At 42.2% G+C, this 21,037-nt stretch overlaps 2 protein-coding genes and 3 long non-coding RNA genes across 6 annotated transcripts in view; 1 reads left to right on the forward strand and 4 right to left on the reverse strand.

Moving 5' to 3' along the window:
- The window catches only part of LOC136177255 (uncharacterized), a 59,669-nt gene extending 49,774 nt beyond the window's left edge, over positions 1–9,895 (reverse strand). The window contains exons 1-2 of one of the 2 annotated variants that reach the window (XR_010664883.1): positions 9,487–9,895; positions 723–4,921 (exon numbers count right to left, since the gene is read on the reverse strand). This is a non-coding gene — a long non-coding RNA (uncharacterized lncRNA). Of the gene's footprint in view, positions 1–722; positions 4,922–7,808; positions 8,541–9,486 lie in introns of those variants that run through there. The other variant, XR_010664884.1, reaches the window with a different exon arrangement.
- Positions 187–17,307, forward strand: LOC114919828 (uncharacterized). Its single transcript, XR_010664885.1, has 5 exons — positions 187–389; positions 12,029–12,226; positions 12,334–12,577; positions 13,120–13,247; positions 13,469–17,307. It is a non-coding gene; the product is annotated as an uncharacterized lncRNA (long non-coding RNA).
- On the reverse strand, positions 5,089–7,815 carry LOC136177254 (E3 ubiquitin-protein ligase TRIM39-like). Its single transcript, XM_065949253.1, has one exon. The coding sequence runs from the start codon at positions 7,711–7,713 to the stop codon at positions 6,322–6,324; it is 1,392 nt and encodes a 463-aa protein (XP_065805325.1). The 5' UTR covers positions 7,714–7,815; the 3' UTR covers positions 5,089–6,321.
- On the reverse strand, positions 12,903–13,601 carry LOC136177257 (uncharacterized). The gene is made up of 2 exons (XR_010664887.1): positions 13,463–13,601; positions 12,903–13,258 (listed from the first exon to the last, which is right to left on the reverse strand). It is a non-coding gene; the product is annotated as an uncharacterized lncRNA (long non-coding RNA).
- A 516-nt stretch (positions 17,308–17,823) lies between the features above and the next one.
- Positions 17,824–20,311, reverse strand: LOC110005212 (nuclear factor 7, ovary-like). The gene has a single exon (XM_029275353.2). It carries the CDS (start codon positions 19,996–19,998, stop codon positions 18,610–18,612), a length of 1,389 nt encoding a protein of 462 aa, XP_029131186.2. The 5' UTR covers positions 19,999–20,311; the 3' UTR covers positions 17,824–18,609.
- Positions 20,312–21,037: the final 726 nt, after the last annotated feature.

Below are 21,037 nucleotides of genomic sequence, written 5' to 3' on the forward strand. Positions count from 1 at the left end.
TGATGGAAAACATGAAATAAAATACAATTTAAATTTCTACGCGCAAAAGAATCAGGAATAGAGAAGCTGAAGAGCTTCTTAAGGTAGAACTTTAATTATAAGATATTGAAACTGTGTGTGTGAGAGAGAGAGAGAGAGAGAGAGAGAGCTCGTCACATCAGTCTGCTCGCTCAGAGAATCGCTCCTGTGGTTCTTTAACTTTTTCTCGGCCGCTTTAACTTGAAGTGGATTCCTCTTAGACCAGTCTGATGTGGACTTAAACGAGACTCAGACGTGGTGCTACAACTTTTTGTCGACTCTCTCAGAGGATTTAGTGTCCAACCTGCAGTCTGGAGGAGTAGGTGGTGGAGACACGTCACAGAGAAAACCAGCCACACAAAAACATCCAGGTAGGATCTCATTTTAATCACATTTGACTTTTTGACGTTTTTTCTGCATATTTGGAAACATACATGAACATTACAGGGGGAATGTGTGCATTCAAAATGTAGTTTTGTAGTTTTCTGATTAAGTGTACCTGCTTGTATTAGGGATATTTAGGATGTTATTGTGGGTCTAACATGCAGATTATTATGTGTTCAGATGATGTTGTATCCCTGAAGTTAGAGTGAATTCGGTTAATAATGGATCAACTTCAATTCAATTCAATTCAATTTATTTGTATAGCGTCAACTCATAACAAGTGTTATCTCAAGACACTTTACAAAAAGCAGGTAAAATACCTTCCTCATTGTTATGTTACAAAAAGCAGGTAAAAGACCTTACTTATTGTTATGTTACAAAAAGCAGGTAAAAGACCTTACTTATTGCTATGTTACAAAGATCCGGCCTATCCATCATGAGCACTTTAGCAAAGCAGCAAAAGTTACAGTGGTAAGAAAAAACTTTCTTATTAAAAGGCAGAAATCTTCTGCTCATGACGAAACAGCCTTCACAGGCCTAGACTGCGCCAGGCTTGGAAAGGGATAGGGGGAGAGATGGGATAAGATGCAGGAAGAGGGATAGGGAGCAAGGGGGTGGGGGGAGGCAAACCGTCCATCAACAATCCGGTGGGGAGGGGGGGGGGGGGGGGGGGGGTTGTTCTGGCAGGCCGTCAACCAACGATCTTGAGGAGGCTAAGAGAGCTCAAGAGCTCCCAGGAAAGTAGGTGGTTAGTGACTGAGATTTACAGATAGATACATGCAGTAATATGATGTACTGTATATATATATAGAGAGAGAGAGAGAGAGAGAGAGAGAGAGAGAGAGAGAGAGAGAGAGAGAGACGCTCAATGTGCCAGTTCCCCCGGTAGTCTAAGCCTATAGCAGCATAACTAAGAGCTGCTCTACACCAGCACCAGCCCTAACTATAAGATTTATCAAAAAGGAAAGTTTTAAGTCTATTCTTAAAAATACAGACCGTGTCTGCCACCCGGACCCCAGCTGGAAGGCGGTTCCAGAGGAGAGGAGCCTGATAACTGAAGGCTTTACCCCCCATAGTACACTTAGAGACTGTAGGTACCACCAGCAGGCCTGCACTCCGGGACCGCAACGCTCTCGAGGGACAGTACGGCACTAGTAGCTCCTTAAGATAAGATGGTGCCTGGCCATTTAGAGCTTTGTAAGTGAGAAGAAGGATCTTGAATTCTATTCTAGACTGTATAGGGAGCCAGTGCAGAGAAGCCAACACAGGAGTAATGTGGTCCCTTTTCCTAGTTCTAGTCAGTACACGAGCTGCAGCGTTCTGGACTAGTTGAAGAGTCTTTAGAGACTTACCAGAGCACCCTGACAAAAGAGAGTTACAATAATCTAACCTGGAGGTAACAAATGCATGAACTAGTTTTTCTGCATCATTTTGCGACAGGATATTCCTGATCTTAGATATATTATGAAGGTGAAAATAGGCTGTTCTTGAAACTTGCCTGATGTGAGAGCTAAAGGACATATCTTGATCAAATAGAACTCCTACATTCCCAACAGTGGTGCTAGATGCCAGGCTGATGTCACTAAGGACAGTCAAATCACTAGAAAAAGTCTCTCTGAGGTTCTTAGGGCCTAGCACAATAACTTCAGTCTTGTCTGTGTTAAGTAGCAAAACATTTCTGGTCATCCAGGTCCTAACGTCCTTAAGGCACGTTTCTAGCTGACATAACTGACTGGTGCCATCAGGCTTCATTGATACATAAAGCTGAGTATCATCTGCATAACAATGAAACTGTATGGAGTGTTTCCTCATAATATTTCCCAGAGGAAGCATATATAATGTAAAGAGAATTGGTCCAAGCACTGAACCTTGTGGGACTCCATAGCAAACTTTAGTGTGCATAGAGGACTCATCATTAACATGTACAAACTGAGATCGGTCTGATAAGTAGGATTCAAACCAACTTAAAGCAGTCCCTGTAATTCCAAGCAAATGCTTCAGTCTGTACAACAGGATCCGATGGTCAATGGTGTCAAAAGCAGCACTAAGATCTAACAAGACGAGAACAGAGAGAAGTCCCCTGTCTGAAGCTAGAAGTAGATCGTTTGTAACTTTAACTAGTGCAGTCACAGTGCTATGGTGGACTCTAAATCCTGATTGAAACCCCTCAAATAAACTGTTGTCATGGAGAAAGTTACACAGCTGATTAGCTACCACTTTCTCCAGGATCTTTGAGATAAAAGGAAGGTTGGACATAGGCCTATAGTTAGCTAGAGTTCCTGAATCTAGAGGAGGCTTTTTAAGTAGAGGTTTGATTACCGCTACTTGAAATGCCTGTGGTACATAGCCTGCCAGTAAAGACGAATTGATCATATCTAATATAGAGTTGCTAACTAAGGGAAAGACTTCCTTAAACAGCTTGGTTGGGATTGGGTCCAAAAGACAGGTTGACGGTTTCGACGCAGAAAAAATGGAATATAGCTCTGAAAGGTCGATTGGAGAAAAACAGTCGAGACTAATATCTGGTCCTGGAACTGTTTCTCCCATATCAGAGGTATCTGCACCAGGTAAGGGCAGGAGGTTACCAATGTTGTCTCTGATGTCCAGAATTTTGTTGTTGAAAAAGCTCAGGAAATCATTACTGCTGAGGGCTAAAGGAATACAAGGCTCAATGGAGCCATGACTCTCTGTCAGCCTGGCTACAGTGCTGAAAAGGTATCTAGGATTGCCTTTGTTTTCCTCGATTAGAGAGGAGTAGTAGGCAGCTCGAGCGTGACGTAGAGCCTTCATATATCTTCCATGACTATCCTGCCAGAATAAACGAGATTCTACCGTTTTGGTCGAGCGCCATATTCTTTCAAAATTCCGCAACAATTGTTTTAGAGTACGGGTTTCTGAGTTGAACCATGGAGCCACTCTCCGCCGCTTGACAACCCTCCATTCCAGGGGAGCAAGCTTTGGTCGAGGGTTAACTAGAATACTAGAATTAAAAATAGCTGCTACTCCACCACCTCGTCCGGTGTCTCGAGGTATATGAGTAATAAAATGACTGGGAGGAGTGGACTTATTTAAACTAACATATTCATCTTGACACAGCCAGGATTCAGTCAAACAAAGTAAATCAATATGCTGATCTGATATCAGATCATTCACTAAAAGAGATTTGGATGCTAAGGACCTAATGTTCAAAAGTCCACAGTGAATCTTCTGATTTTTTTTTAGCAAAATCGTATTCGTAGTTTTGATTCTATTGAGATTTTGACGATTTACGCCGTTTGGATGACTTATAAAAACGCGTCTGGACCGGGGGACAGACACAGTACCTATAGTATAACTACAGTTCGATTCAGAATTACAGCTATAGTGACTGGGAGACAGATCTAAGTGTAAGACTGCAGCTCTGCCTCCTGGTCTGAACTCTGTGTTGTTGTCAAGGTTTTGGACTAATAACCTCTGCTATGTTTCTAGATAATAGAGCTGCACCGTCCAAAGTGGGATGGATGCCGTCTCTAGCTAGCAGACCAGGTTTTCCCCAAAAAGACTGCCAGTTATCTATGAAGCCCACATCGTGTGCTGGACACCACCTCGACAGCCAGCGGTTGAGTGATGACTATACAGGGGTCCAGAGAACACTACGGAGTCCGACATCGTCTTAGCAAAAGTACACACCGACTCCACATTAACCTTAGTGACTTCCGACAGGCGTAGTCGAGAGTCATTAGCGCCGACATGAATTACGATTGTATCAAATCTACCTTTAGTCTTTGTCAGCAACTTTAAATGAGATGCGATGTCGCCCGCTCTGGCCCCAGGTATACACCTAACTATGCCCGCTGACTTCGCTAGCTTCACGTTTCGGACTATGGAGTCTCCAATAATCAGAGTTTTATTCTCCGTGTGTCGCTGAGTGGGGAAAATTTGTTTGAAACGTGAAGTGGTTGGTGGGGAACCGTGAGCTTCGATTTTCGACTATGCTTCCCTCGGACAGTAACCCAGCCACCGCCTCCCGGCTGCTCGGGAGCTACCGGGGGGGAAGCAAAGCTATGTCGGCCCGCACCGGCTACAGGTGGCTGGCTAACTACTGCTGCGTACGATGACTCTGACTCAATGGTGCGGAGCCGTCTCTCTAACTCAGACACCCTCGCCTCCAAAGCTAAAAATAAACTACATTTCTTACAAGTATCATTATCACTAAAGGAGGACGAGGAGTAACTTAACATCTGACACGTAGAGCAGGAGAGAGCAGGAGAGGGAGAGACAGAAAAAGAAGCTAACTGCTAAGCTAAGCTAAGAGTAGGTACACAGTAACACAGTACAGAGGAGAACAGAACAGGAAATGATGCAATACGCTCACCCGTAGTTCGCTGCTCAGGTGCTGCTCGCTGCTCGGACACGTGATGTTCATCAGGTCGTTGACCTTCAATCATTAACCCCGTGTTCTCCAGAGCTCGTTGGATCTCTGAATCTAACTCCTCTCCGACCTGACGGACGAGTCAGAGACGACACTGATCCACTGGATCTGAAAGGTTCAGGTCGCAGGTTTAGACTGGACTTAAAGAAACACCTGAAATAATCAGAATAACTTTATAATGACTGACAGAGACAAACTCCTCCTCTCAGGAGAGACACTCCTCCATGATGACTTTTACAAGATCAATGAAACACAACACGAGTCATAAAGACGGATTCAGATCAAGAAACTTTATTAATGATTACAGGAACAGGATTCACACTAACCACATATTTAAACTCTTTGTTGTTCTAAAGAACGTAAAGCGTTCTTCAGAGGAGGGTTCATCCTCTGAACATGAAGATGGTAAAGAAATATGAACAGTCTTCAGGTCTTATATTTGACATTTCAAACATGATAACAAACCCACAGAGCCGAACCTTTACAGGATGAAGCTCCAGAAAGACTCAAACTCAGAACAGGTGATAAGGACAGTTATACGTGTCACGTTCAGGGGAAAAACAAGGAACTGGACCCACGTGCAGAATTAACTAAATATATTTAATAAACAAAAACTTACTTCCAAAAGTTCAACAAAAAAAACACAGGGATCAAAAACAGAGAGCCACACAGGAGCACGAGCAAAAACTGACAAATACCAACAAACAAGGAACTGACACACAGGACAAGAAACACAGAGACTAAATAGACACATGGGGTAATCAGACACAGGTGAGACTAACGACACAGGTGAGGACAATGAGGGTCATCAACACGGAGGGAAACACACAGAGGCAGGAATACAATACAAGAAACACTGAGGACAACTACAAACTAAATCATGAAACACTAAAAGACACACAGAACTCAAGAATGAAACATTACCAAGAAAACACACTAGAACAAAGAAACACAGGTATAGGAAATACAAAATAAAAACACTAGAAACTAAGCTAGGAGACAAACTGAAAATACAAACTACATAAGACCAAATCATGACAATACGTTGTTTTTAAGAGAGAGCCTCGTAGTTTAATTATTTCAAACTGATTGTATTTAATGAATTCATGTTTAAAATAACTTCAACAAAACATAAACTGAGAAGAAGACGAGCTTTTTATGGCTCATTAATTATTCATCATTAATGGATCATTGATTGTTAAGGTGTTCAAATATCGCTTAAGAAAAATGAGTGAAATTTGATTCTAATCATCAAGATGTTTTTTTAAATCTACAGTCACAGAGATTCAGTGGTTAAGTCCTCAGTGGGAGTTCTTCTCTCAGTTCTGATGCATGCAAACTGTTTCTCAGTGAAAGTGTGTGTTGGTGTCAGACTCACTGTGATCCTCTGCAGCCTCTTCTTCACTCAGAGAACAGGGACAGACTCTACCCCCCCACAGTGTCCCAGCTGTGAGTCCCTGAGTTACACCAAACAGATCTGAGCTCTGTCATAAAGACAACCAGAGACATCAGGACGACACAGTCACAGAGATCTTCTCTGGTAACATCTTCAGTGGGAGTTTATCACCAATGGCAATGAATGGAAACATCCTCTCAGTGAAGGTGTGTGTGAAGGTGTGTATGTGTGTGTTAGTATCAGGATCAGAGAAGGACAGCTCTCCTCTGTTACAGTCCAGATTCACTCTGATCCTCTGAGGATTCTTCTTCACTGAGAGATCAGTGAATGGATATGATGGGGTGCGTGCTCTGTATTTACCATCATAGAACAATATGAACCATAATCCGGACTGTTTGTCTCCCTTCCTCTGTTCAGACTCTGCTAACACACCCAGGTTCCAGAATGTATTGTCTCCAACCTGGACGTCCCAGCTGTGAGTCCCTGAGTTAAAGCCCTCAGAGCCCAGGACAGAGCAGTAAGTATCAAACCTCTCTGGATTATCAGGAAGCTGCTGTCTCTCTCCTCCTCGTGTCACACAGGTCAGATCTTCAGACAGGATGTAGTCTGGATGAGCAGTGTTTGGGTCCAGAATGACCGGACTGTAGGAGACCATGTCCTTCATCTTGTTCCAGATGTTGAAGCTCAGGTTGCCCAGGTGTTTGGCCTGGTCTATCAGAGCTCCTGAGGGCAGCTGTGGATCCTCCAGCAGGGGGCGCTGCTGGACTCTTTCCACTGCAGCCTTGTAGTTTTTCAGGAATGAGACGTCTTCAGCTCTCAGCTCGTCCTCTGTGTCTCTGACTGTGTGTGAAAGAGCTGCTATCTCTCTGCTCAGAGCCTCCATCTCCTCCTTCATCCTCTGACTCTTCTGCTCCTCTTCCTCCCTCAGTGCACACAGCCTGGCCTCCTCTTCCTCTTCTAGAAACTGGTGAAGCTTCTTAAACTGCTCCTTAATCTGCCTCTCTGTGTGTCGGGCCTGGACCTGAATGTGTTCTGCTGTTTGATCAAACTTCACTTTAACTTCTTTAAAAACATTTAACTTCTTCTTTACCGGCTCCAGAGTTTCCTGAAGTTTCTTCTTGTGTTGTCCAGCAGCTTCATCGATGGGTCTGATTGTGTGTTTGCTGTGTTTTTCTGAATCTCTGCAGATGACACACACCGGCTCCTGATGGTCCAGACAGAAGAGTTTGAGTTTCTCAGAGTGCAGACTGCAGAGATCCTCTGAAGCTCTCTGATCTCTCTCCTGCACAAAACTCTCACTCAGGTTCTTTAAAGCAAAGTTAGGAGGTAAGAAATCCTTTGACTGTCTCCTCTTACAAACCGGACACTCCTTGTTCTCCTTCTTCTTCCAGCAGTCCTTCACACACTCTCTACAGAAGCTGTGACAGCAGGACAGGATGACTGGATCTTTAAAGATGTTGAGGCAGACCGGACAGCTCAGATCTTCCTCTAACTTGGACGCCATTTTATCTCAAGCTGAAGACGAGGAGACGAACAGCTGGGAGTCACTCCCTGTCACTCAAAGTTCCTTTAATCTGTATTCTTTGTTCTTTTTTTTACCTCTTATCCGGTTTGTGGATTCAGTTTCAGGTAAAAGTCCAGATTAGTAATGTTACGTTTGACACCGAGGCTTTGAAGCGTGTGTCGAGTAGGAGGCACATTTCTAGCTGAGGCCCCGTATCGTAGTGATGTGAAAAGCAGTTCTTTTCAGTGTACTGAATCAGTAGAATCAGTTCAGTAAAGTGATTCGTTCAAAAGATTCGTTCACTGAATCGTTCAGTACTTCTCTGCAGCTCTGTCTGTGAATCAGAATTTAATAAACTGAAACACGGTTTAGTTCTGCTCGCGATCGTACTGAGAACAGCCGGTGGTGAATAATAAACCAATGAGCTGAGAATTTAGTTGATAAAGCTCCAGTTTGCAAACTGAAAGCTGCTAAAACATTCACATTTATTTTCCCCGACCGTTCTGTTCAATATGTTCAGAACACAAATCACTCACTGACACACACACACACACACACACACACACACACACACACACACACACACACACACACACACACACACACACACACACACACACACACACACACACACACACACACACACACACACACACACACACACACACACACACACACACACACACACACACTTCAGTAAGTGATTCAGTTCAGTTGGTTCACCCAGATGATTCGTTCGTTTTGAACGAATCGTTCATGACGACACATCACTACCGTATCGAGGCTCGTGTTATTTTAGGAGAAGCGCGAGACAAACGAGGCCTCACTTCGAGTCTACGTCATTGATTTGAAGCGAAACCCACTTGTCATGTCTCCTCGTGAGTTTGCGTTAGTTGGTTGTTGGGAGTTGTAGTTTTGCTTCTCTTTTTTTGGAGAAATGGAGCCTGTGAGAAAGAGGAAAACGTCTCCTGTTCGGGAGCATTTTGAGTTATAATCTCCCAATAAAGTAAACGTTAAAACCAGGCGCGGAGCCTGTGGGTCATTGCAGAGGGGGGGGGGACCAATAGTGGGCCCATAAACTGTCTATAGGCTATATAGCATATGCTGTAGCCTATATAGTAATATAGTATATCATTTATGGTATAATATCGGCTGTATGGAGATACAAGACGGGGCGGGACGAAGAGAAACATTATCAACCCATTAAACCACATTATCAACCCATTAAACCACATTATCAACCCATTAAACCACACATTATCAACCCATTAAACCACACATTATCAACCCATTAAACCACACATTATCAACCCATTAAACCACATTATCAACCCATTAAACCACACATTATCAACCCATTAAACCACACATTATCAACCCATTAAACCACATTATCAACCCATTAAACCACATTATCAACCCATTAAACCACACATTATCAACCCATTAAACCACACATTATCAACCCATTAAACCACACATTATCAACCCATTAAACCACATTATCAACCCATTAAACCACATTATCAACCCATTAAACCACACATTATCAACCCATTAAACCACACATTATCAACCCATTAAACCACACATTATCAACCCATTAAACCACACATTATCAACCCACGCATGACAACAAACTTTGTAAACAGTGTGACAGCAATGGCCTGCCGTTCATACAGTACGATAACCAGCAGACACGGCGGTCTCCAACACATGCAGCCACAAACAAAAGACCAGCATCTAATCTCAAATAATGATGAAACAACTTACCAATGAAGTTTTCATCAGCACTGTTGCTTTCCTGCAGCTAGCTGGGTGCTCCTCTCTAACATGTTTATTTGCTTGGTTAGTTTCGTTTACGTTAGTGGAGCTAGCAACGGGAGGAGACTTGCCAGGTTGAGTTGTCAATGAGAAAACATTTTTTATTTAGTTTTTTACACTTTTAATGTTCCGAAAAACTGCGAGGGAAACAGAAATGAAGCAGACAGACGACTAGCTTTTTAAAACTCCAGACAGCAGCGGGGGCCCAGCAAAGGGGGTGCTAAGAGGTGGAATCAATGACATTACAAACAGGCCACAGCACCCCGCTGGAGCTGTTTGCTGCCGTAGTTGAGAACCCCCTTGGCAGTGGAGGGGGGCCCCTCTCTGCTCTACAAAATACATTGTGTGTCTTGATTGCGGCAAAAGAAAAGAGACTCAGACCTCGTCAAACTAACTTTACTAGATAAGGAGCTTTCTTTCAGTCTTTCTTTCAGTCTTTCTTTCAGTCTTTCTTTCAATCTTTCTTTCAATCTTTCTTTCAATCTTTCTTTTTTCCTGGACTTGTAGTTCCCGTAAGTCCTCAAACTTGTTGAACAATAGATTTATATATATTGTTGTTTCATAGGCTATATCTTAAAAAAATAAGATCACCGAATGATAATATGATTATATTAACTAAGGTATGTTATAAAGTAATATTACGTGAATCATTATTGGTTGAAGTAGGTAAGGTAACTTTACTACAGTCTGATGTGACTGTTAAAGTGTCATCAAGGTAACTTTACTACAGTCTGTTGTGACTGTTAAAGTGTCATCAAGGTAACTTTACTACAGTCTGATGTGACTGTTAAAGTGTCATCAAGGTAACTTTACTACAGTCTGATGTGACTGTTAAAGTGTCATCAAGGTAACTTTACTACAGTCTGATGTGACTGTTAAAGTGTCATCAAGGTAACTTTACTACAGTCTGTTGTGACTGTTAAAGTGTCATCAAGGTAACTTTACTACAGTCTGTTGTGACTGTTAAAGTGTCATCAAGGTAACTTTACTACAGTCTGATGTGACTGTTAAAGTGTCATCAAGGTAACTTTACTACAGTCTGATGTGACTGTTAAAAGTGTCATCAAGGTAACTTTACTACAGTCTGATGTGTTAAAGTGTCATCAAGGTAACTTTACTACAGTTTGTTGTGACTGTTAAAGTGTCATCAAGGTAACTTTACTACAGTCTGTTGTGACTGTTAAAGTGTCATCAAGGTAACTTTACTACAGTCTGATGTGACTGTTAAAGTGTCATCAAGGTAACTTTACTACAGTCTGATGTGACTGTTAAAGTGTCATCAAGGTAACTTTACTACAGTCTGATGTGACTGTTAAAAGTGTCATCAAGGTAACTTTACTACAGTCTGATGTGTTAAAGTGTCATCAAGGTAACTTTACTACAGTTTGTTGTGACTGTTAAAGTGTCATCAAGGTAACTTTACTACAGTCTGTTGTGACTGTTAAAGTGTCATCAAGGTAACTTTACTACAGTCTGATGTGACTGTTAAAGTGTCATCAAGGTAACTTTACTACAGTCTGTTGTGACTGTTAAAGTGTCATCAAGGTAACTTTACTACAGTCTGTTGTGACTGTTAAAGTGTCATCAAGGTAACTTTACTACAGTCTGATGTGACTGTTAAAGTGTCATCAAGGTAACTTTACTACAGTCTGATGTGACTGTTAAAGTGTCATCAAGGTAACTTTACTACAGTCTGATGTGACTGTTAAAGTGTCATCAAGGTAACTTTACTACAGTCTGATGTGACTGTTAAAGTGTCATCAAGGTAACTTTACTACAGTCTGTTGTGACTGTTAAAGTGTCATCAAGGTAACTTTACTACAGTCTGTTGTGACTGTTAAAGTGTCATCAAGGTAACTTTACTACAGTCTGTTGTGACTGTTAAAGTGTCATCAAGGTAACTTTACTACAGTCTGTTGTGACTGTTAAAGTGTCATCAAGGTAACTTTACTACAGTCTGTTGTGACTGTTAAAGTGTCATCAAGGTAACTTTACTACAGTCTGTTGTGACTGTTAAAGTGTCATCAAGGTAACTTTACTACAGTCTGTTGTGACTGTTAAAGTGTCATCAAGGTAACTTTACTACAGTCTGATGTGACTGTTAAAGTGTCATCAAGGTAACTTTACTACAGTTGCAGTCTGTTGTTTCCATGTTAAAATCATTTTAGGTTGCTGTTCTTGCTGTCTGATGTTGCCTGTCTGTAGTCAAAGTTCAAATGAAAATCACTCCACACAATTCGTATGTTCTTGAGTATTTCTTGATCTAAGGTAAACCTGTTACTGACCTTAATCTACATTTCAAAAATCTAAAAACACATGTATGTTTGGTACATACTCCTGCCATTACTCCTGACCAAGGCATCATGAGACACCAAATGAATATTAAATTAAGAGCATATTTATTGTATCCTATCATATTCTATGATGTGTTGTAATAGTAATCTTCTTGGTTGTGAAAACCTGTAATTGTTTTTGTTACTTCCCCTAACAGATCACATTGGAAGCTGCCAAGGTTCCCATAGTGATAAGGTCCACATCTTGTTCCTGTGCTGCAGGGAGAGCCCTTTGGAACCACTTGGTGGGGCTTCTTTATCTAAGTGCCCGTTTCAGCACCTCGAACTACAAGATTGTGCCATTACATGTGTCTTGCACTGACAGACTGCAGACCTGGCACAGGCCTCGGACCCAGGTCAGGAATCAACACGAGGTTATGATTATAAGGAAGAGCAAGTTGGCAGTTCTATTAAAAACACACAAAATATAAGCGATGAATCCTCATATAATCTTGTGTGGTAGGGCCCCTTCCTGACCCGGGTGTGATGTCTGTTGGAGAGAAATTGAAAGACATTCAGCCACAGCTGGGGATCTGTAAGATTCTTCATGGACTTGAGGAACTCACCATGGTGGAGTCCAAATTTGGTCTTGTGCCCTTTGGATCAGTTCTATCATACCAGTGCCCCCTAGAGAGCGTGCCCTGGTGGGGAAAGTGGACGCGGGGAAGATCAAGCACAAGTGGGAGAACCTCAAACAAAAATACAAGGTAGGCATAAGTAAGCTGCTGCCTTCCAAAGGTGTGAGATCACCTGCAATGACTTTAATGTAGCCTTTACACAAGTGTGTGTGTCTGTGTGTGTGTGTGGTGTGTGTGTGTCCCCAAAACGGGAGTGAACACGGAGGGAGGAGAGGCCACCGCTGCATCCTGGAAATGGTATGCCCTGATGGACGAGGCACTGGGTCGGAGGCCTTCAATAACACGTCCGGTCACCATTGACTCTTCAGGATGTAGTGGTGGTCTCTCCTCCCTCCCCTGTACAGAAACGACTAAAACACAGACACTTCTAAGTGAAATCCAAATAGGCAAAATGTGAAACAGGCACTTTTATTAACAGAAAATGCAATGTGAGCATGCTCATGAAAAATTATATTTGTGAACAAACAAAACCTAAATCTCCATAAATAAAAGTAGTGGAAATGAAAATATATATGTTAGTAGTTATGGTCCTGCAGTGCTTGGATGACCCCAATAGGTGCAAAAACTTCTGCTGCCAGCCTGTTCCTCATGTTGTCTCCTGGCATCATCAGGGTGGTCCCAGTGGTCATCACCCTGGTCATGGAAGGCCCCCTCCTCCACCTCTGGCTCCACCAAATCCCCATTGTTGATGGAGAGGTTGTGGAGGAAGACACAGGTCGACACCACTGCAGGAACAAAGGTTGGCTTGATCTACAGGAAAAAATACAAGTTTAATGTAGCTGTATAATGAAAGTGAACATGATTGAATAGCTCGCATTACGCTGCTCTTTTGTTTTCATTATTGTCTCAGAATGTCCATACCTGTATTACTTTGCTGCTTATATTTAATAGCCACTGCTCAGCACTTATTCAACTAGTGTGTACTTAGATTTACACATTAATGCTGTCTCTCACCTCCAGGGCCTTGAGGAAGATGCTGCGCCACCGCGTCTTCATCATGCCAATCGCCCTTTCCACCACACACCGTGCTTTGGCATGATGCCGGTTGTATCGTACATGAACAGGGTTTTGCACCGGCTCCCTGAATGGGGTCATCAAGCTGATTGGTGCAGCCAGGCAGGGATACCCCCATCCCCAACAATACACCAGCCATGAGGGGGGTAGAGTTGGTGTACGTACAGAGAACTCCACCGCAGGACCCTGGCATCGTGGACAGAGCCTGGAAGTCCTGTGAACAAGGGTGATGTATTGTGAATATGTCATTGTACTTGACATGGTACAGGACACATTATGTTGAAAATGCCCGTCTCAAACACTTCAGAAATGTGACATCACAAATTATTGTATTAATGTCAGTAACTGATGACTGAATTATTTATTCGATCAACAATCCCTTAACACTAGAAAGACCAAGGCAGTCATTTTGACAGTTTTTTAATTTTGCAATGTAATAACTTACTTAAAATAAAACCTATGTAACTACAGGACCATGACTTTTCCTAAATGTGTCTATATTTTATTCTAGCATTGTAATTTTATCAAAAACACAAAAGAGTTTTGAGTATTTCTACCTTGAAAGTCCATAGCGGGCATATTGACTGCATGCATTATAGCCAGTGTATCATTTCAGTATTCGCTACTTTTTCCCGCTCTTGAAGGTAGAGGTGGGCGATATGGGAAAAATATCATATCACAATTTGTTTTGGGGCAAAATCACGATCACAATTTTTTTCATACTGATCTTTAGACTAATTTATAAGTTACTGACCAGTTCAACCAAACTTATTTCCCTGTATGATGTTTTTAAATGCACAAAAACTGTGCAGACAAGTTTAATCTATTTGAAAAACATCTTTGTAGGAGGTCTGGAGGTCTCTCACCCAGAACATCTTTAGCAACAGAAATGTCTTTCCCTCAATTTGATCAATATTTATGAACAATTTGAAGGTTTTCCTCACCACTTTGAAATGATGATTTAGTTATGTGTCCTCTTTTTATGTTCATCAGGAACATTTTCACGCAGTGAAGCATTCATTTAAAAACATGTAGACTTCAAGTTCTTGTGTTTCTGTTCTATTTTAGCCCTGCAGAGTTCCTCCAGCTGGAGCTTCATACAGGCTCTGCAGACTTTGTTGTTTTTATGACATCATTGGACTAACTTTAGTTTAGTTTATATATAATCAAACATAATACAGAATGTGTTCATTCTGTGACACATGATCAAAGTAAGTTTTACTGACCGAAGAGTTTAATTCATAGAGGGGGCGGGACATTGTTGATTGACAGACAGACAGTCACCATGGTTACTCACTCTCACCTGCCTGCTGCTTTGTAACGTCGTTTAGTGTAATCCCTATAGGTTCAGTTATCACAACAGGTGAGCTTCAGGTGGAGAAGCTTGATAAGTAACTTTTAAAAACTGAGAGAGAGCAGAAAACACCGACAGCAACATTTGAAACACCGGGGTTATATCTCCCCTCACTGTCTGTCTGAGCTCCAACCTGTCTGTCTCTGACTGTTAACGTCTCTCCGTGTCGCTATCTGAGATGTAGACTAATCTTAACTGTGCACACTATGCAGAGAAGTTAACTGTTGCTCACAGCGTGTCGGTTTGGAAACATATCAGAACAGTTGCATATAACCGAGATGGAGTTGTTTTTGCGGACTTTCCTTTTAAGTTTCGTTTTCACCGCTGCGGAGCAAAAAAGGAGGAGACACGTCTGTGTAAGAGAATAAACTGCAGCATGATAGAATAAACACATCAGCCCGGTTCTACGATCTCCCTGCTTTGGCACTTTAAAATCCTTCACGATCTAAGATCGTTATATCACCCACCACTACTTGAAGGTGCACATCGCTGTTGCCTAGCAACTATTGTTTATAACGCTGGAGCCAAGGAGGAAAGAAAGCTTACCCGCCTAAAACCATATAGAAAGAATAGGAGACATACTTTTGAATGAATCAACATTGAAAAGGCAGAATAGAGTAAATTAGGATCTAATTTAGAATAGAATAGAATGAAATGTCAGGAAGGAGGAGGATTGCTGCCACAGAGGCTCCAGAGCCTTGATGAGGCAGAGTCTGATGGAGGTGCAGGTTCGGATACAGAAAGTGATGTCTCCTGGTCTCTCTTCATCTGACACTGGCTCTGAGATTAAACCTGAGAATGATACAGAGATCATTCCTGTCATGATTTGGTTTCTTATTTTCAGAGTTTAGGTTTTCTTGTTGTTTTTAGTTCTCATTCTTGTCTGATGGTGTTGTTTCCCTTGTGTGTTTTCTAGGTTAGTGTTTCATGTGTTATTTTTGTAACTTCATATCCTCGTGTATCTCTGTGTTCTAGTGTGTTTTGTTAGATTCTTGAGTTCTGTGTGTCTTCAGTGTTTCATGATTTAGTTTGTCCTCAGTGTTTCTTGTATTCCTGCCTCTGTGTGTTTCCCAGTGTGATTGCCCTGATTGTCCTCACCTGTGTCGTTAGTCTCACCTGTGTCTGGTTACCCCATGTGTCTATTTAGTCTCTGTGTGTCTTCCCTTCTGTGTCAGTTCATTGTTGTAAGTTGCCAGTGTGTGTTGTGTGTTGTGTGTTGTGTGTTGTGTGTTGTGTGTTGTGTGTTGTGTGTTGTGTGTTGTGTGTTGTGTGTTGTATATGGTTGTCAGTTTACCCGTGGCTCCTTGTTTTCTCCTGTTTAGATTTTTGGAAGTGAGTTTTTGTTTGATTAAATATTTTTGTTGATTCTGCATCTGGGTCCTCCTCTTGGTTTTCCCGATCCGTGACACATTCCCATTCGCAAAAAACACCGGCTGCTGTTCCTGTGGTTGTCGATAAACTATTCAAATTTCAAATTCATTAGAATTTAATGTTTGTGTCCTGAAGTTTATTACCTTTCACAACATTACAGATCCATTTATTCTTATATTTGATACTGATTATTGAAATGATATGCAATTAATTTGTAAACAGTCAAAATGAGCGCTATGGCCTTTCTAGTAGTGATAGAATGCTGGTCGTTCTAGTGTTAAGCAGTGGAAGCTGTACTAATACATTTCTGACTTTCATTTCTACCTGTATATGTATTAAGGAAGCGGCCTTTGTGATCACACACCACCAGCAGCTGAATGGAAGAGCTTCCTGTTGAACAACACAAAATGGAATTGATAACCACTCACATTGATATGGGATTAAAAACAGGTTTATATGAAGTGGTATTTTGTACGCAGGTTACCTGTTAAGGTAGTCTTCTTTGTTTGCTGCAGGTGGCTTGATTCTAATGTGTGTCCCATCAATGCTGCCAGCCGCTCTGCAGAAGGCATGAGAGCCAGCCAGGTGGGCAAAGCCTTCCCCTATTCCCTCTAGCTCATCAGCAGCAGGGAGATGAACCACCCTCTTCATGATGCTGATGATACTTCCAGCGACTCGATGAACAACATCATGAACCGTGGTGATGGGGACATCAAAGGCTCCTGACACCACCCGATACGAGGTGGCACTGGCCAGCCAGTATAAATATATCCCCACTTCGAGGTCTTTGCTCCAGCCATGGTCCTTGGTGTATCCCAGACACTCCACCAAGGCCTTCACTGTCTGCCTTGACAGACTGAAGTCTTTCTTTAGTTCTCCATCTCCCAGGTAGAGGCGGACAGTAGCGCTGTGGCCGTTCAATTAGAGGTATTGTCCTCACAGTCCACGCTGAGTAGGGACAGGATGTTTCAGGTGTCTGAACTTGTGTTTCCAAAGTGAAAAGTGTTTTATCATTCATGAAGTGTTTTTTGGTTACTGATATAATACTGTTGTCAGTTTGCTGTGAAATTCTGAACAATAGTATTTATTGACTTATCTGAGTGTATATACCTTCATTATTTGAGGTGAGGAGCTTACATTAACTTCCTTACATAATCCCAGTTTACCCTTACAAATATTGAATGTGTCCTATTTACATGGTCTTCATTTTGTAATAGGATAGCCAGAATGTTTCTCCTGTTGGCAGCTTGTCTCCTTCATGCCACATTGTGTGCATGAACCAATGACAAAAATGACATATTGTGATATTTATGTGTCTTACCACCTCAGATGTTCCTGCTTTTCTGACTGTACGATGCATGTGCCACATGTGGACAAGCTGCTGCAGTTACAGGGTCCTGTGCTGGCTCTCTTATTACATATTATTCATAGCTGTGTAAAAATTAAACCTGAATGCTTAAAAAGTATACTACAATGTTAATAGTATATTTCATAATGTAATGAAATAAATTACTACTAATATTAGCATGCTAATCATATTTCAACCACAGGTGTTATGTATAAATGACAGATGACAGATTGTTGACTGTTTTCTTTTAATTATGTTAATTATTTTTTTTACATGGTCGATAATCAAAGTCAGAGTAAAACACACAAACAAACTACCAATGAACAAGTTGATGAAAAGGCACCCAGTTTGATTAAAGCAGAATTACAAGAATGATGGAACGCAGCCTTCGACAGATGAATGAGATCAGAACTCAAGAATGAAACATTACCAAGAAAACACACTAGAACAAAGAAACACAGGTATAGGAAATACAAAATAAAAACACTAGAAACTAAGCTAGGAGACAAACTGAAAATACAAACTACATAAGACCAAATCATGACAATACGTTGTTTTTAAGAGAGAGCCTCGTAGTTTAATTATTTCAAACTGATTGTATTTAATGAATTCATGTTTAAAATAACTTCAACAAAACATAAACTGAGAAGAAGACGAGCTTTTTATGGCTCATTAATTATTCATCATTAATGGATCATTGATTGTTAAGGTGTTCAAATATCGCTTAAGAAAAATGAGTGAAATTTGATTCTAATCATCAAGATGTTTTTTTAAATCTACAGTCACAGAGATTCAGTGGTTAAGTCCTCAGTGGGAGTTCTTCTCTCAGTTCTGATGCATGCAAACTGTTTCTCAGTGAAAGTGTGTGTTGGTGTCAGACTCACTCTGATCCTCTGCAGCCTCTTCTTCACTCAGAGAACAGGGACAGACTCTACCCCCCCACAGTGTCCCAGCTGTGAGTCCCTGAGTTACACCAAACAGATCTGAGCTCTGTCATAAAGACAACCAGAGACATCAGGACGACACAGTCACAGAGATCTTCTCTGGTAACATCTTCAGTGGGAGTTCATCACCAGTGGTAATGTATGGAAACATCCTCTCAGTGAAGGTGTGTGTGAAGGTGTGTATGTGTGTGTTAGTATCAGGATCAGAGAAGGACAGCTCTCCTCTGTTACAGTCCAGATTCACTCTGATCCTCTGAAGCTTCTTCTTCACTGAGAGAGCAGTGGATGGATGTGGTGGGGTGTGTGCTCTGTATTTACCATCTTTGAACCATATGAACCAACGTCCAGACTGTTTGTCTCCCTTCCTCTGTCCAGACTCTGCTAACACACCCAGAAACCAGTATGTATTGTCTCCAACCTGGACGTCCCAGCTGTGAGTCCCTGAGTTAAAGCCCTCAGAGCCCAGGACAGAGCCGTAAGTATCAAACCTCTCTGGATTATCAGGAAGCTGCTGTCTCTCTCCTCCTAGTGTCACACAGGTCAGATCTTCAGACAGGATGTAGTCTGGATGAGCAGTGTTTGGGTCCAGAATGACCGGACTGTAGGAGACCATGTCCTTCATCTTGTTCCAGATGTTGAAGCTCAGGTTGCCCAGGTGTTTGGCCTGGTCTATCAGAGCTCCTGAGGGCAGCTGTGGATCCTCCAGCAGGGGGCGCTGCTGGACTCTTTCCACTGCAGCCTTGTAGTTTTTCAGGAATGAGACATCTTCAGCTCTCAGCTCGTCCTCTGTGTCTCTGACTGTGTGTGAAAGAGCTGCTATCTCTCTGCTCAGAGCCTCCATCTCCTCCTTCATCCTCTGACTCTTCTGCTCCTCTTCCTCCCTCAGTGCACACAGCCTGGCCTCCTCTTCCTCTTCTAGAAACTGGTGAAGCTTCTTAAACTGCTCCTTAATCTGCCTCTCTGTGTGTCGGGCCTGGACCTGAATGTGTTCTGCTGTTTGATCAAACTTCACTTTAACTTCTTTAAAAACATTTAACTTCTTCTTTACCGGCTCCAGAGTTTCCTGAAGTTTCTTCTTGTGTTGTCCAGCAGCTTCATCGATGGGTCTGATTGTGTGTTTGCTGTGTTTTTCTGAATCTCTGCAGACGACACACACCGGCTCCTGATGGTCCAGACAGAAGAGTTTGAGTTTCTCAGAGTGCAGACTGCAGAGATCCTCTGAAGCTCTCTGATCTCTCTCCTGCACAAAACTCTCACACAGGTTCTTTAAAGTAAAGTTAGAAGGTAATAAATCCTTTGAATGTCTCCTCTTACAAACCGGACACTCCTTGTTCTTCTCCTTCCAGCAGTTCTTCACACACTCTCTACAGAAGCTGTGACTGCAGGACAGGATGACTGGATCTTTAAAGATGTCGAGGCAGACCGGACAGCTCAGATCTTCCTTTAACTTGGACGCCATTTTATCTCAAACTGAAGACGAGGAGACGAACAGCTGGGAGTCACTCCCTGTCACTCAAAGTTCCTTTAATCTGTATTCTTTGTTCTTTTTTTTACCTCTTATCCGGTTTGTGGATTCAGTTTCAGGTAAAAGTCCAGATATTCCCAGTGTTCCCAGTGTTCCCTCCTGCAGCGGTCTGGTTTTGCTCTGAAGGTGAATCTTAATGTCAGTCCTTCATGGCATCTCGTCTCAGTGACTCAGAATAACAACCTTTGTCCAGGTTGTCTCAGGTGAGTCAGGTGAGGGGGGAGGAGATTTATCACTACAGCTAATCAGATTCAAGTTTCATAAAATAACTTTGTGATCATTGGTGACTCACCAACAGAGAGGCGGGGTTACACCGTAGAGTTTAAAACAGGTAAAACTGGTTCAGATAGAAGTGATTGTACCCGACCTAAAAAGCCTCTGCATGTTTCTAATAAGCTCCACGAGCAGAAACGTGCTCAAACTAGGATCAATATTGGAGATGCTTTTGAAAAATGGAGAGAGGTTAGAACACAGAAAGGTTTACAGACCCATGCAGAGCTGGATAAACACTGAAGCTTCAGAGTCCACCACATGGTGACCTGAGTGAGCATCCACTCTAGATAGGAGGGGGGGGGGGAGACAGGTCTCTCAAAAAGACTGAAGGTCAAAACAAATGTAACAATATATAACCTCTAGAGGGAGCACCACATAATCAGAAATAGAGACCATCTGTCTGCATGTTGCAGACACATCATAGTGTTGATGGTTGTGGACTTGATGTATAAACTCTTCTTTTAAACGTTCCTCCGTTGTTGTAGCAGCTCTTTGGTGTCTCTGATGTCGTCTCATCCGGTCTCATCACCACACAGCTCTACACTGCCCCTAGTGGTTAGATGCGTATTGCATCTTGAGGACGTGTGGCGTTCATTTCTGAGGACGTGCACAACCAACGCTCCAAACCACCGCAGGATACGCAAGGCTGATGTCATGCGTTCCCGTATGCATAGTTAAAAGCAGTGTTTCTCAACTGGTG

This window comes from Labrus bergylta, chromosome 21 (assembly GCF_963930695.1).
Source record: "Labrus bergylta chromosome 21, fLabBer1.1, whole genome shotgun sequence".
NCBI classification, from domain to species: domain Eukaryota; kingdom Metazoa; phylum Chordata; class Actinopteri; order Labriformes; family Labridae; genus Labrus; species Labrus bergylta.

Coding starts and splice junctions, on each gene's coding strand:
- LOC136177254 (XM_065949253.1), bottom strand. CDS start 7,713: ATGGCGTCCAAGTTAGAGGAAGATCTGAGCTGTCCGGTCTGCCTCAAC.
- LOC110005212 (XM_029275353.2), bottom strand. CDS start 19,998: ATGGCGTCCAAGTTAAAGGAAGATCTGAGCTGTCCGGTCTGCCTCGAC.